The following is a 16462-nucleotide window of genomic DNA, read 5'->3' as shown; positions in this document are numbered from 1 at the left end:
ATTTTAAATTGATTGTTTTCAAAAGAAGAAAAACATACAATTGAACTTCGCCATTTTCGCTTTTTTTGTCGACCTATTACAGAATCTCACTATTGGCAGGTCTCATATCTTATCTAGTGACGCACAGGATAATTTGTTGAATTCAGGTTTTATCTAATTCCATATTCATTTTCTTATTAAGTGTTCTTTGAATACAGACACAAAGTTTTGGTCCTAGTTAATGTTTGCTATTATTTGAGCATTAATTTTTCACTTATTTGTCGGAACATTATGTGCAAACGCACATTACCGAGCCTCTTTGTTCAAGTCTACTGCTCAGATTTTTATAAATACTTTCTTGCTCAAATATGGAACAATCACCGTAGCCGCAGAGAATGCCTAAAAAAGTTTATATTGATCCCCTTGATCACCATTGGTACTATGCAAAGTCAATAAATATCATTATATATCTATTATTGCAGTGTTTAAAGCCCCAACTTTCTACTTTTGTTTAAAAGGCTAATTTCTTTGCAGTTTTGACAGTTCTGCTCGAATAATACTTTCAAATTTAATGATATTAATTTTAAGCATTAATACTAATTGGCATTCGGTATCACCAACTCTGATAACCTCTGTCCATCTGAATAAACGACCGGATCTTATCAATTCATCGAACTTCTTTTGATTTCAACGTTTTTAACAAGACCGTACGTGGATGCATGAAATGTTGATTCTTTTCAATGCTCCGGTTAATTTCATATTTTTGGTCTTCAATTTTTTATTTTATTTGAACGAAATGGTTCATTGGCAAAAAAATTACACAAGAAAATTAAAGACTTATATAACTGATCGGAGATGAAACTCTAAAATTGCTCTCAATTTTTTTCCTCAGAATTTAGTGACTTTAAACACTGCAAACAAATTTTACATAACAGAAACGAGTTTCACGTTTATCTATTCGATTGCTTCGACTAGGGGGTTTTCATCTCATCTTCAACCACTTCCATAGCTCTAATTACATTTCAAAAACTGTGTAATAAGCTGTAACAATTCTGAACAAATTGTTATCTTTTTTTGTAATATTTGAGTTGAAAAAAAAATTCATTCAGCTGACCTCAAAAAACATTCATACGAAAACATGCAAAAATTTCGGAAAAATATGAATATCAGTTGAGTTACAAACGGTAAAATTGATAATGTTTAAATTAGAAAACTACCATTTTTCGAAAGCACGATTTGGAGTTGTCCGAGACAACAAAACAGTGAGACTTTTTTGTTTCCGGGCTCTGCCTGAACGTTCACTCAGTTCAAGTTATAGATTCTAGGCCAACGTACATATATAAACTGTATTTTCAATTTATCTTCATTTTTGATTTTGTCGCCCTTTTTAAATAGCGCTATCTGGTTTTCAGACACGAGTTACGTTTACCACTCATTTTATAGAGAAATCCATTTCATAAAACTTCGAAAATGTTAATCTGCTAGCGTAGAAAATCTTGAAAACTTAACGCCTAGATTTTTTTCGATGCATAAAAAAGCGATTCCACTGGAATCGGTTTAGTTAAGAGACATCGCTCGCCTAAAATTGACCAAACAAAAAAGACTGAAATGCTTAAATTTCCTAGCCCCCCAATACATTTGGAAAGTTGGGGCAATAATTACCAACATATTAATTGATTCTTGTTGGAAAATTTAAAAAAACGGCGTTAAAATTATCGCTCATATATCATTAAATTCAACACAAAACTGATATCAAATTCTACTCACAAAATTATCTCCTCAAAGCAGATTTATCTTATCAATATCCAATAATAGTCTTGGCTCCATCCTGGACAAGATGCTCTACTTTGTTGATATCCTGCTGCCACTCGATCAATTTCTTGCTCATGGTTGCAAGTTGATCTCGACTCAATACGCGCGGACTAACCCAAGTAACGTGAACAATTTCGTCTACCTGGTCAATGCATCCTCTGATTAGACCCAAACTCAGGGCTTTCATAACAAGTAACTCCACGTCGTCGTAATTTATTTTGATCGCACTGGCAATATCGTTGAACTTTAAATTTCGATTATTAGCTGGCATTTTGAAAGCCATTTCCATGAGGCAGAGCAAAGATATTTTCTGTCTAAGTGACGTTTCAGCAGCAACAAGATCAGGAATTGCTGACCAAGAACTGCGCAAGTTCTCGTACTTCTCAATATCTCCAGAATTGAAAGCAAACAACAGTTCATTTACCCATTCCTGTTCAGTGCCGGCTAACGAGTTGAGTATATCGTGGGCCAAAAGCTCGCCAAAGTTGTACACACCATCTCCCAGAATTGCCGCAAGACCCAAACAAACTGCTTTTGTTTGACGCTCTGATTCTGTCAGATCTTTGTTGACATCTATGCATCCAAGGTATCTCAGTGCCTCGCGGTAGTAAAGCGCATGATTTGCCTGCATTTGGTAATAACGACTGCTCAACTCATAAAACTTCTTATGAACTGGTCCCACGCCATCCAAAGCGTCAAATTTTTCCTGAAGTTCCTCTATCAAGTTTTTGGCTTCTTGTGACAAGTCAAGTGTAAGTTTGAGATCAGCTATTGCAACGTCACACAAGAGCAGGGCAAGTTCGGAATGCTTGACATTGGGCAAAGATTTCATTTGCTCTACATAGGCCAAGATCTGATTCAAATCTGACTCCTGCTTTAGAACCCGCAAACTGATATTAACCAGCGAAAGTGGGTTGATTCGGGTGTGTATGTCTCTTAGCAGTGTGTCTTTAAGAGTTAGAAGGCTGGTTCCCTCATTAAACTCTGGCTTATGGACAAAATCTTCGAGTTCTTTAGTTAGAGGATGCCAAAGTTTCTTATTGTAGAGGTCAATCATCTCGTTAATCTGGTCCTGCAAGGACGGATACTGTGGTTTCATTTGGTTCAAAACTTCAGCTGCCATTTTCGCAAAACTTGCCCGGTTTTTCAAATAGAAACTGAAAATATTTCCAATCGTAGCAAAATCGACATATTCAAGGGGCAAGGATTTAAATAAATAATTGACTAAGGTCAGTCGATTTGCTCTCAAACGACAGGCGGGGTCAAGTGTGCCTCACCTCAGCAGGGAAGGGTATTATGTTATTAAGGGGCTGAAAACCATGACACTAGAGTTCATCAAAGAACAATTAAAATCTGAATGAGAACAATTTAGATCACGCAGAAGTCTGTCTAATGGTCAGACAAAAAAAATCGATCAAGCAAAAAGTCACTCAAAAAAGACCAACAGGACCCAAATAAATAAATTGGTTTGAGAGCAATTAAAAACGAATGATCATTCACCAGCTGATGTATGACTATGAAAAGACATGGTAAGCTAAAACTTTTTGCATATTACTCTCGTAAATGGCGACGTTAGCTTTTGCTCAGTCATCATCTTCACAAACAAAGGAATACAAAGTTTGGATTTAAAAAATTTTATCGCTCAATCAGTTTCGACATTCATCGACAGGCCATCAAAACAAACTGCTCGTGGAAAGCTTCCAATCGCCAAACTAATACTCCAGATGAAGTAAAACTATGCTTTACATACGGAAATAACTTCGATAGAAATTTGTCGCAGTTACACCATAAAATCATAAAACCGTCGACAATTTAATACTGCAACTGATCTATTTTGAAAATCCACCATGATCATATAATTCTTTGTACAAAATAATAATTGACGCTCAGATTTAGTTGAGAACACTCAATGATTAGATTATTAGATGACTAATTTAGATAGTCTTTCTCCTTTAATAGAGTGCGGCTTAAGATTCATGGCTGGTTCCAACAGTTGTATTTGGAGACAATGAAAAGGGTTGTCCATCCAAGAGTAGAAAATTCGAGGTCTACTCATCACGTGCAATATTGGTGCAGTCACGTGCAAAGTGTCCTTTCAAGTTACAGGTGTAGCAGATAATATTCGCAGCAAGTTCAGATGCAGGCATCTTGCACTCTCTCGCAATGTGACCAGGCTCCGAACACCTAGAACAGTTCATCCGTCAACCTTACACAAACTAGAAGAATCAAACATTAAAATTGAGTTTAAATTTTTATACAAAAGGGGCAGAAACGTCTTAGTTATGCTATACACTCATGTAATGCAGCATCAAAACCTAAAACGATTTTTCGAAAATTCGATAGAACACACCGATCAGAATTTCATAAGTAATGAATGTTAAAGAAATGAATTATTCTATGTTAAAGTTCTCAAAACAAAGTTAAGTCAGCAAACAGAAAATACCAGATATCGGACAATAGCTGATTTCCAGTTCTTTAAAGCTTTTACTGATTTACTGATAGGGTAGGTCCAACTACTCTTCTCATTTGTGAAGAACTTTGACAAAAATATAAGTAAGGGAATAGGAAGCTTGTTTAACTTCTGAACAATTTCGAGCAACCGCATTTCTAATAGAACACGGCAACCTAAAATAAAAAATAAGGTTCAAGTCTCGAAAACAACGCCTCTAAACCATTAACTTATGCCTCCCAGTAAATTACTTGACCTGGATACTTTTTATGATGAAAAATGCACATCGACTATTTCCCTACCCAGGAACCGGCAAAACTAAAATAGCAAGATGATCTATTTAGCATTTTTACGCTGATGAAACAAAAGGGTTTAAAAGGTTGATCAATTTTAAATCAGCACTTCCCACACGAGAAGGAATCAAGTTCCTCTATATTCTCAATCCCCACTCTGGATCATTTTATGGTCTCGAATTTTAAGTTTATAATTCATTCGGCAGTCACTACATTCATAAGTCGCATAATGTTAGGTTTTGTATAATAGGTTATGTTAGGTTTTGTATATTCTGATTTCCAATTCTCTAATCATTTTCAAATCGAAGTTCGAAAACCAACATAACCCACTAACGTCGGAAGAATTGCTCTCGAACGACTAGTGAGAGCTCTAATCAATTCCAATCTGCTTCAGTCGGTCGGGGGGGGGGGGGGAGCATAAATGGGAGTAGGACATTCACTAGGGGGCTTCAAATAGCCTCATTAGAGGTTAATATATACCACTAATTAGATTTAGTGAAACAAATGACACCATTTTCGGCGCAAATGACATCATTTGACTTTTAATTTCTATTCCCGCCAATTGAGTTCAGCTGCTTGAAATTGCGATTGAGAATTTTAGATGACAAAAAACGCAAAAAGACAAGGGCGTAAAAGTCACTCGAAAAGTCGAAACTGTCAAGCAAAAATTTTGCATAAAAACATAGCCCGTAGAGTACTGGAAAAGACTCGAAGAGTCGTGCAATAAAAACTCTTATCTAACCCTTCATATTTGAAATAAGTCTAGTTGGGGGAGGGCAGTTTAAATGGGTTGGAGGGTCTTATATGTGATCAAAAATTTTCGAAAAGGCCTTTTAACCTAGAATATTATCAACAGCTCTTAATTACTATACATTAGAAACTAAGCTACGTAGTCTCTAACTAGGAAACTAAGTCCATTGTTCGAAAACTGACGTCAAATTTCTAAAACAGAAGGCACTGTTCGAAAACAAAAGTCAAATTTCAAATCATGACGAGCTAAAAAAAACCTGTAGAATACCAATAATTCCTCTTCGAGTCATAAAAAGACGCACATGTTAACAATAATTGCTTCTCTTCGAGAGCAATTAAACATCTCTCAATCAAAAGGGCGCAACAATGATTTAGTTTGGCTTATCTCTGTTAACCCCTCATTTGCAATTCACATTCTCAATTCGAATTCAATTACTGAATCCAAAATTCAGTTTCTGGAGTGAGGTAAGCCGTGTAACATGCCATTATATCATGCCATTGACCACAAAAAATATGCGGGATTAACAAAAGACGTCATGCACACAAATGTAGCTGCTGAATGCTAAAAGCTACTAAAATAGCTGCCTGACTTGTCGCGTGAACAACTGCTGGAAACAAAAAAGGAGCCCGCAAATAACAGAAAATAGTCGGACACGTTCTGAAGTACAAAGCAAAGCTTTTTCAGTGATAAAACTAAAACTTTTAAACTAAGACTTTTGAAAATGACCTCTTTTAAAATGCCCTCCACAAGACTCCGGAATCGACTCTATTGAATCCGACAGCATCCAACTACTTAAACGCAGTTTCTTGTGCCTTATTGGGGGGGGGGGGGGGCTTATTTATGCCTAATCGATATATTAATCGTATGTAGTTGTGACCGGTATCATTAAAAAGCCCGTTTAGCGTAGAATATGGAAATAAAAAGACTTTTTTATCTTTGCGTTTCTCAGGCAAATATCGAGGTTTAAAAATTGGTGATTAGTAGACCGATCTCCGCATTTTTAAATCACATTTTCCCTTAATTTTTATCATTTTTTTGTCAATTTTGCTAAAATTTGGGCTAGCTTTTTTCACTTCGTGCACTCTTACAATAAAAAAATATTCAGATTCCATTGCGGCGGGATGTTTTTTTTAAAACTATTTTTTGTAATTTTCGTTCTTTTTAAGTAAACCGCGAGCGGGAATAATTTATATCAAGCTTCAATCAATACAAATTCCGTTTACATGAAAAGGAGCTCAAATGGACATATATTAGGTTTTACGAATGAACTCACTGCTTTCATTGCTTGATAATTGATTTCTAAACTTAAATTGACTTATTTTGCCAGGGTTTTTGCACTGTCCAGATTTAGTCTTACAAATCTATTAAATCAATTTGGCTTTTTCAATTTCTACAAGTAAAACACCCATCTGTCGATTTCTAGCTAAAAAATTCTAATTTCTATATTGGTATTAATTTTAACTAAAGGATTCTTGGCTTTGGTACTACCAGCTTTCTAAAACCGTGATTTTAGTTTTTTGCAGTTTTGAGGTTCTTTTTTGTTTACCCGATAAATTATCACGTTATTGGGACTTTCAATTGGCGCTCAAAGAATGCGCAATGGAACATTTAGAACTTTTGATTTTTTTTGGTTTTTAAGGTTGCCACATCTTTCTCTCGCCATTTTTAATTTTTTAATTTGGATTTTATTTTAAGCAGTACTTGTCATCATTTTAGTCTTTGTTAAACAAATTCATTCCGGATAATTCATCCCGGAAATAATTTCAATTAGAAAAAGAATTGTTGAACCTACCCTTTTTTGTTCTTGATTTTTTTTATCATGTTACTCAGTCTCATTTTTAATGTTTTCCATTAATGGTATGTTGGCATTGATACTACGCAACGTCAACTAAAAAATTCGATTTCTCGATAGAGGTTGTTTTTGAGGTTGTTTTTTGTTTCCTTGCCAAAATAACAGTCTAATATGGAGATCTTTATCTTGCTGAATAGTAATGCACAACTGAACCACCTTTTTAATGTTCTCACTGATTTTTAATTTATTATGGCTTTAACGGCTGCTAAACCATTTTGCCAGATTGTTTGATTTTTTCAATTCAACAACGCTTTCGTTATTTTAGTAGTCGTATATTAATTTTCTGGATAATGACATGTCTCAACTGCTCCCTGAAAAGTATTAATGAAGAGAAGTCTCACTTGCTCCCTCAATTATACCTCCAGAAACAAATGAACCTTAATAATGATTACAGTTGATACCTAATTGTTTTAGTCACTTAGAAAATAATGGTTTTCAAAAATCAAAAATTATTTTCGAACTTTGCCATTTTGTTGGTCGAATTGTTATAGGGTCTCATTAAAGCCAGATCCCATGACATTTTGTGCACCACAGCTTAAGTTGCATTGTATTGGATTTATCTGATACTATTTTGATTTTGTTATTGCGCTTTCTTGTAAATATACATCGACTTTTGTTGTTATTTGAAATTTAATTATGTCTTGTCTCGTATTCTGGTGAATGGCAGGTCTCATCGGCCATCAAATGCGGTATTAAGTTAGTCATTTAGGGCCTTGCTGTTAATTTTTGAAAGTTTTCTATCTCTTCCTCATTGGGTAGAGAAATAAGTCAAAAATGTGGATGAGCGTGGTCGCAACTTAGTGCGAACGCACGTTACAGAGCCTGCTTATTTCAATATACTATTCATGACGAAAAAAAAACAAAAAATTCAATGAGAAAGCAAAATCTAAAATCTGATATCCTTTAGAAATACGTCATAAGTTGCGACTCCAAAAACTCCAAAATTAGTATCCACATTCCATGTGATACTACATATATATTTATCGAAAGCCTGCCATGTTAAACCAAAAAAAAAAATGAAACATACCGAGCGGGTAAACCGAAAATAAAAATAGCCGCGATAGACGCTTGTGGCCTTCCATGAAAATAAACAACTAAAGAAACAAGATAGGCAGATTGCCCAAAAGTCCTTTAGTAGACCACTAGATATTTTGGGTTAGATACATACTGTCAATTTTACGATACATACGGTCTATAAGGAAAAGCCCTAAAGAGCTTTCTCAAAATTGATATTCGTAATCAAAAACTCAAGACTAATATTCAAGAATGAGGGTTTACAAGTTTGGCACCACTTAGATGCATACCATTGATCTTTAACTAGTAAATGTTCGTAAAAATTAAAGTTCCATAAGTGATTTCAGAAACCATTTTTTTGTGTGAGGTAAGTCACGCAATTGACCTAATAGCAAAAAAGACGTCACGGTAAGACGAAACAAAAATCTGTTAGACGAAGTAAAAAATCATAGCAGGACAAGTCCTCACGTACAATTCAAAGTAAACCAAAGGAAATGAAACCAAAGTGAAATTGACGCATGTGAACAAAAAATTACTACCGAGAAAGCGAATTTTTGCTCAAACACCGTATTCTCACACTACTTTAAAATTAGAGCTCAACAAATTTACGCCGCAAAAGCACTCGCTTTTTCGCTGCACTTCCTGTTTCGGCGTGACCAAAATCACTACTCCAATTTGACTTCAAATTATGAAAATGTGTGAACAGATCTTTAAAAAAACATAGCAGGACAAGTCCTGACGTACAATTCAAAGAAGTTTCATTGACCAAACAAAAAGCTCGACATAGAACGAATGTACTATGAGTGAATTGGAAAAAAAGTCAGATAAAAAATTTAAAAAAAAAAACAGAAAATCAATGTCAAAATGCCGCATGTGAACAAAAAAAACCAACAGAGAAATGAAAAATTTGGTTCAAACAAAAAACTAGGCCTGGTATGAACTACGCAGTGATTAGGAAAACCATTTTAAAAAAATGCGATCCAAAAAAAATCTTAAAAAAAGGTAAAAATCGAAGTGAAATTGCCGCATGTGTATAAAAAGAACCACTAGCGAGAAAGCGAAATTTTGTTCAAACACCGTTTTCTCAATCTACTTTGAAACTAGAGCGAAAATAATTCACGCGGCAACAGCACTCGCTTTTTCGCTTCACTTCCTGTTTCGGCGTGACCAAAATCACTACCCTAATTTGACTTCAAAAATCATGAAAATCTGTGAACAGATCTTAAAAAAACATAGCCGGAAGAATTCCGGAAACGACTCGAAGGAAAAAATTGCCCATACTTATGACTAGACAACTAGAACAACTATTGTTAACCCTGAACCTGTACAAATGCCATACAAAAATAAAGGAAGAATAGAAACGGCATTCCAAAACAAATTGAACAAAAAACTAGAAAAATTTAATGAGTTTTTTAATAGTACAAGAAAACATAAAAGCAAACATAATTCCTTTGTAATTAGAGCAATGAAAAGCTCGCAAAACAATGGGCGGGTCTTAATTGGCTAAGAAACTTGTCTAAAATCGAAACAAAAAACTGCAAAAAAAATAAGAAAAATGGTTTAAAATTTCTCAATTTTCCTACGAAAAAAGATTTATACCAAGAATACCTTAGTCAATTGGTATCTGAATATTCCTTAAGTAACAAGCTTCTATTCAGATCCCACTTAAAGCATTTAAACAAAAAAACGGGCAAAAATCATTAATTTCCTTCTAAAAATCAGCAAAACTGATCAAAAACCTCCAAATTAGCATTAAACTCAAATTAACTACTTGAAACCTTCAATTCCTATCAAAGCAAGCCTAAAACTAATACAATATCATAATCAAACCTCATAACCATCAAAAGTTGCAAAAAACTGCTTTTAAAATCAAATCCGCACGAGAACAAAAAAATTTCGCTCGCTTCGAGAAAATTTTTTCACACATGAATTTCTCGCTCTCTCAAAAATAGCGGTATGAACAAAAACCACTCTCTTTTCGCTCCGCTCTTCACTTTTGTTCAGCACCAAAATCACTCCAAATTTTCCGCGTTTCATTTCCCGCTTCAAAAATCACTCCAATAAATTTGATTAAAAAAAGGACTTCTCCAATACTCCTCTTCGAGTCGTAAAAAAAGACAGCGCCCTAAAACAGTTCAAATTCTTTGAGCTGTAAAAATTAGGAGCGCAATAATAGCCACCTGGAATTGCTGACGCGGCTATTAATGAGGAAATGCAACTTACAAAACAAACAGAAAAAGGTGCGATGACGCCAATTATAGGCTAAGGTAGCCCGCGCATATTAATCACAAGAAATTAGCGTTACTTGTAGCATTGGGCGACTGGTCCCCTATTTCGTGTGAGAGTACAATCTCTTGCCAAATGGTCCGGTGCTCCGCACTCATAACAGGTCTTCGAGTCGTAGCTTCCTCCTCCACCTACATACTCCCCGTTCCCATTGTCGCACTCCCTCGCGAAATGTCCCTCCCCGTTGCATCGGTAGCATCTGTTGATCAAAAACAAACATGTATTGTTTTACAGTATAATTGTGCAGTTATTATTTTATTCATATAGGTATAGGTTTGAGATATCTACATCACGTCTACACTCAATCTACGTCATATGCACATTTTTTATAATACTAGGGAAAGCTCAGAAAACAAACCTCGCCGAACAAGTGACGCCGAATTAATTTTGTTAACTCGTCAAATCTCTAAAGAACAGCATACCTGAACACTTGTCTTGCACGTCCACCACCTCCTCCAGAGTACTCGTTCTCCTGATCATTCTCTTTGTCCGGACACTGCCTGGCCAAATGCTCCTCGGATCCACAGACATAACATCCCGTCTTCTTGGGTTCAGGGCACTCTCGTGCAAGGTGATTCGTGAACTTTCCACAGTTGTAGCATTTATCACCCTCTGTAACACCAATTTTATCTTCAACTAACGAAACCACGCAAAATCAAGATATGAAGGTCACTTGAAAGCAAAATCCCTTTCATCCTGATGAAGTTGGGAACATTTAGAACAGAGTAGCTAAGAATTTATATCTTGTGGCTTATGCCAAAGGACATCATTTCTATATGATCTCGCAATTAAATTTTAATTTCGCTTTCTGTAAAATATAAAATTCATCAAAATAATTCAACCTCGTTGTCAAAACCAAAACTGATCTTTTCGTACGCCACATTTATATAAGATACAATTTGAACACCCATGGAGAGGTACAATTTGTTTGTTTTTTTCTTACCTTGACTCTGGCACCCTGCAGCAATGTGTCCATTCCTCCCACACCTGAAACACGCTCTGCTTCCATAGCCACCTCGTCCCCCGCGTCCAAATCCACCTCCACGTGCCCCCGCCCCACCTCGGAACACCCTAGGCGCGCCTCCCCCAGTGCCACAATTCCTGGCAATATGACCACCTTCGCCGCAGCTATAGCACTGTTTAGTGTCACTGTTCATTGCCACTGATTTTCAAACTTCCAAAAAAAGTATCCCACAAAATTATTGCAAAGGTCTCGGTGAATTAAAAGCGGAAAGTCCCACCGCGAATTTCGATTTCAAACACCAGTTTTTCTCCGCCAGCTACCCAGACAACATAGAAAACCTGAAACAGTCGGTTACACTTAATGGTCGTTTGACTTGAATTGAAAAAAAGCCATCATGTAGTGACTGCGTTATAAAATTTCATACCATTGAACTTTGATCTTATTGTATTATAGATTATTTTAATATATTCCAAATGCAACCAATTTGTAATTCTAGAAATTGTCGAACAATCCAAAAGTAGCAAGTTGACATTGTTTGCCAATCTAACTTTTGCTAAAGAGAGCATCCCCAGTCGAAACTCAAAACTTTTCACGTATTCCTATAAGAGCGGTAGCACAGAGAAGTCCTTGAAGAGCAGAATATAAATGCATCATTTTTCGAGAAGCTGCCCTTCCCTTCGCCTTCTCTGTATAAAATTTGTCTTTTGTGATCCAGACCAGAAAATGTTAGTTAAATTTAAATGGCATATAAAACTAGAAATATAGCTAAGCTACCAGGAATGCCTACATTTGAAAGAAAGTCCGCGCAAAAGTGAAAGTAGTAGCAGGAAAAGTTCAAAGAGCACGGAGTGTAAAAGCATTAGGAAAAGAATTGGTTCTATAATCTATGCAACGCCAGTCAAAAACGCCGTAAAGCTTTTTGCTGACTCAACGTTTTTTACTCAGTACATTTTCAATGAACGCAGAATGAAGTTACCTTACAGCATATTTTGGCTAAAAATATATTTTCGCTGCTAGGGAAACTTTCTTTTAACAAAGTTTACTTAACTCTCAGCTAAGTTACGAAGCCATCATGATCATGTTTTCTAATTAAACTAAAGAAACGGATAGGAAAAAAAACAGAAGTCCCAAAAACTTTTCCCTTATCTGCAAACTTTCAAGTTTAATTGCATATAACAATTTTTTGCTCGTCTCCCAAAGCGCAATGGTTAAGATCCAAGTTTTCCCTTAACTATTCAAAGCTTCGAACATACGTATTTTGGAGGGAGAAATAGGTGATAACTGATCTCAATCAATATGTAGAAGCGAACCAACTTCCAGTCCCAGCAACAGCAGCCATGTTATGATGTCAGCATGGCATGTCAGTAACTCTGAGCGAAAAAAGTAAATGATACATAATTTCACTTTTTGATGTTTTGATCTCTCAAAAATCGCAAACTTTCCATAAGTTTTGAATGTGTTTCCATAACTTATGGCCATATTGAAAAATGGCTGTCAAAATTACTGTCGAAACAGAACTAAGATTTATAAATAATGAGTTCGCACTTAAAGGTCATAAATGGTTTAAGCCAGATAACTCAACACAGGACTACAAACACATCATGCAGATTGCTGTCATATAGCTCCCATTACCCAAAGAAAAAAAACAACGCAGAAATTGAAAACATGTTTTTCTCAGTACTACAAATTGTTTTGTTTAGATTTTCATGCTGAGTTAAACTTCTGGTTCACAGGCCTCATACTAAAACTTACAAGACGGCACCTGCGCGTAGCGCAGAATGTTCCAACATACGTCTCAAGTTTGTCAAAAACTTCTGTCTGCACTGAGACGAAAAGATCTCTTGGCGAAAAGCTTTTTTTTCGTAGAAAGCTTGAGAACCACATTAAATTAAGAACAATTCATGACCCTCATTTAGATATTCGTTTACCAGACGAAATACCAATTGCGCTTTAAAATATTTAACACCAATTGCTTTTATTTTGCAAAATAAAACGATTTTCACGGAATATGCCAAGTTTTGTCTTTTGAATTTTATTTAATTGAAAGCACCTATTTTTTTCTTTTCAATGTTAAAAATCGAAACATAACCGACTAACGTCGGGCGAATTGCTCTCAAACGACCGGCGAGCGGTTGGCTAGCCACGGGGGGGGGGGTGCACCGGGGGCTGATGGGGGGCAACACTGGGTTGAGGGGCAACAGCGCGGTGGGGGGCGGAGGCAATAGTGGGGGTGGGGGGTCAACAGAGCTGAAAGGCTCTAAGAGCACTACCTGTTTATCTCGTTTTTGAGGACGAAAAGTCAAAAGCGTCAGACGAAAAATCGGTCAAGCGAAAAATTGCATAAAAAGACGACAGGACTAATATAATTGCTACAAACTTCGTTTGAGAGCAATTAAAAACTATGGAGTATTTTTGATATCTTTTAACCTAAAAACTGACGGTTGTATATCAATTCACTCAAGCTGGTGTATTCTGGTATATAGTGATTTCATATTTCAATCAATTTCGGATCAATAAGGGAAAGAAACGTTTAAAAACCATTCAAACAGTCAAGAATGGAGCGTGCTGAAAAAAATCTCCGTTAAATTTTTCACACGTGAGAAATTCAATTTCAGTCAAATGGAACCCCTAATTACCTGGAAGACATGTTATTGAAAGCATCTAATTGCTGACATATTACCCAAATTCTTTTACAGCCGAAAACACCTCAGCAGCGAGGCATAAGTTTCGGTTTGTACCGAGGTTTCATTTTCGCTTGGAAAGAAAGTTTTTCTACTTCAAAATTTACCTTTATTTAAACATAAAACTTTGACTTCCTTAAGATTTTCTGTTAATTCGGATCTGAAACCAACTCGACAGCGCTAGCATAAAAGTGAACTTGAGTTTCTCAAAACTTTTTCTTCTTTTGTCAAGCGGTTACTCTTCTCTGGTTGTGTTTTTGAATGCCACTTAAAAACTTTTTAAAACTCTAATGTCAAATTAGACTGTCTGAAAACTAAGACGCAGGGTAGGAAGGTATAGCGTGGAATTACGTAGATATTCTAAGTAAAATTATGATTTTCTACTTCTGCAAAAAATGTACTGATTCGAGTTATATATTTCTTAATGCAAGGGAAAATACACTGGTGACTGCTTCGCATTTTCGGTCAATCTTCAGTCAACTGTAAGCCAGTTAGAGCGTTTAAAATAGAATTTCACTTGAGGCATCAGGAATAATCAACAGAAAACAGAATAACGAAGACTTTTCCTTTTCCTGAACAACTTAGATTCTGTTGTTCTGGTCTCAAGCATCCAAAGTTTGATCAATTCCGTGAATTCTCAGCTAAATCAATTCACAAATGAACTACGGGTGTGGCTTAAGCTTAGTCGTCCAGAGAAAATAACAAGACGAAGTTTTTTTCCCTAATTTTGCTTGATCTTTCCCTTAGATAGAAAAAGTTGAACCAAAAAAATTACAAAAAATATACGCCCTGACTAGCACAGGGCTTCTAGTTTTAAAAATAGTTTCTTACGCAGCCAGAGAAACCAACAAAATATGAGCCAAGATTTTAATTTTGTTAGGTCCTAAAGTTTTTTTGTACATCTGGAGGAGCACATCTGTTCAAATTGATTCAGTGCAGGCAAAGAAACCACAGAAAAAAAACAAACTTACGACATTGTGAAAATAATAGTTTATGAATTTCTTCAAAAAAAAGGAAGAAACTTAAAAAAATAGCGTTTTTCCCTTAACAAATTTTTAGCGTCTTCGGTTCAAATATCTTCAAAGTCTAAATTCTCTAACCTTGTTCTGTTTTCCTTATATCAGAAACCTGTTTAACAAAAAACATAAATTAGTTACTAAGAGGAAGCGAAAGAAACCGTGAGAAAAAATGTTTTCTTGTTTTTTAACACTTCTTTGTAACGTCATAAAAAATTTTCATTTTGTTTTTTTTAAACAAAATTTATATGATCCAATATAAATTTTCTTAAAAAATTAAAACATAGCTGGCAGAAAGTCAGAAAATAGCTGCAATAGCTTCATAGATCTGTAGTCTCAAAAAGAAAGTAAAAAAGAGACCAAAAAAAGAAACAATCTTTTCATTAAGGGCTGAGATGTTAAATTTTGGTTATGAATCTCAATAACTATTAACTGCCCTTAAATAACCTTCAAATAGAGTGACAAGCACTCGTTCGACCTTATCTTTAAATTAAGGCAAGAAAAGTCAATTTCAGAGTGAGGAAGTCGTTTTTTAGAGTGAGGTAAATCACGTGACCAAAAATTTAACCACGCGAATGAATAAAACTCGCTCCATTGAGAGTGAAAAATGACGTCACGCACGCAATTCAGTTAAGATTGCATGAACGAATGAAAAAAAGCAGATTTCAAGTGATTGTGACGTCATATGTTCGTAAAATCTTGACGACGAAATAAAAAACCAAAAGAAGGCCAACAATTTTATCACACTAATTTATTAAAATATTTTGATAATAGCCTCACCCCCTCATTCTTAGGGTTTTCCAACCTAAAAAAAAGTTAGTTTTTGTATATAAATCAGAAGTAGCCTCTAAGGGCTACCAAGTGACCACAAAAAGTGAAAAGTTGACCGAAAAAACAAGCTTCGCAAATAAATTCCCCACTTTTTGGGGAAAAATGTTGGGACAATGAACTCATTAACTCATAAATCTCATTAACTCCGATTATCAAATGTCCTACGTTTTTGACAGGGCATTGTTAAGTTTCTTGATTTTTCTGTTTGGACAGTAATCGTAGTCAATGCAAATTTTATTGAAATTATTTAAAATTCCAATTGATATAGTGGCTTTGTTAAGTCAGAAACCAATTGTCAAAGATCAAATTTAGGTAGGAACAGACTGTTAAAGCTCTAACCAAACTTAGTGACTAACAGAACACCCAATTATAGCGACCTCCTCGAACTTCTTTTTAGAGCACTTAATTATGGATTAATCAATAGGATGAGAACAAATTCACAGCCTTCTGAAACAGCACAATATTTATCAAAACATATTAAATGGCACTTCTTTGAAACAGCCTCAACGTATATAATTGCCTCGACTTATCAAA

The 16462-nt window shown here is 35.5% G+C and overlaps 2 protein-coding genes across 2 annotated transcripts; both read right to left on the bottom strand.

Annotated features, from left to right (window-relative positions):
• Positions 1-1691: 1691 nt before the first annotated feature.
• On the bottom strand, positions 1692-2986 carry LOC142342731 (26S proteasome non-ATPase regulatory subunit 13-like). Its single transcript, XM_075394251.1, has one exon. It carries the CDS (start codon positions 2912-2914, stop codon positions 1778-1780), a length of 1137 nt encoding a protein of 378 aa, XP_075250366.1. The 5' UTR covers positions 2915-2986; the 3' UTR covers positions 1692-1777.
• A 335-nt stretch (positions 2987-3321) lies between these two features.
• On the bottom strand, positions 3322-11734 carry LOC142342732 (uncharacterized). Its single transcript, XM_075394252.1, has 4 exons — positions 11380-11734; positions 10859-11048; positions 10456-10635; positions 3322-3975 (listed from the first exon to the last, which is right to left on the bottom strand). Exons 1-4 carry the CDS (start codon positions 11591-11593, stop codon positions 3840-3842), a joined length of 720 nt encoding a protein of 239 aa, XP_075250367.1. The 5' UTR covers positions 11594-11734; the 3' UTR covers positions 3322-3839.
• Positions 11735-16462: the final 4728 nt, after the last annotated feature.

Source organism: Convolutriloba macropyga, chromosome 7, assembly GCF_964194025.1.
Source record: "Convolutriloba macropyga chromosome 7, txConMacr16.3, whole genome shotgun sequence".
Taxonomy (NCBI): domain Eukaryota; kingdom Metazoa; phylum Xenacoelomorpha; order Acoela; family Convolutidae; genus Convolutriloba; species Convolutriloba macropyga.
This window is presented reverse-complemented; position numbering and strand designations above follow the sequence as displayed.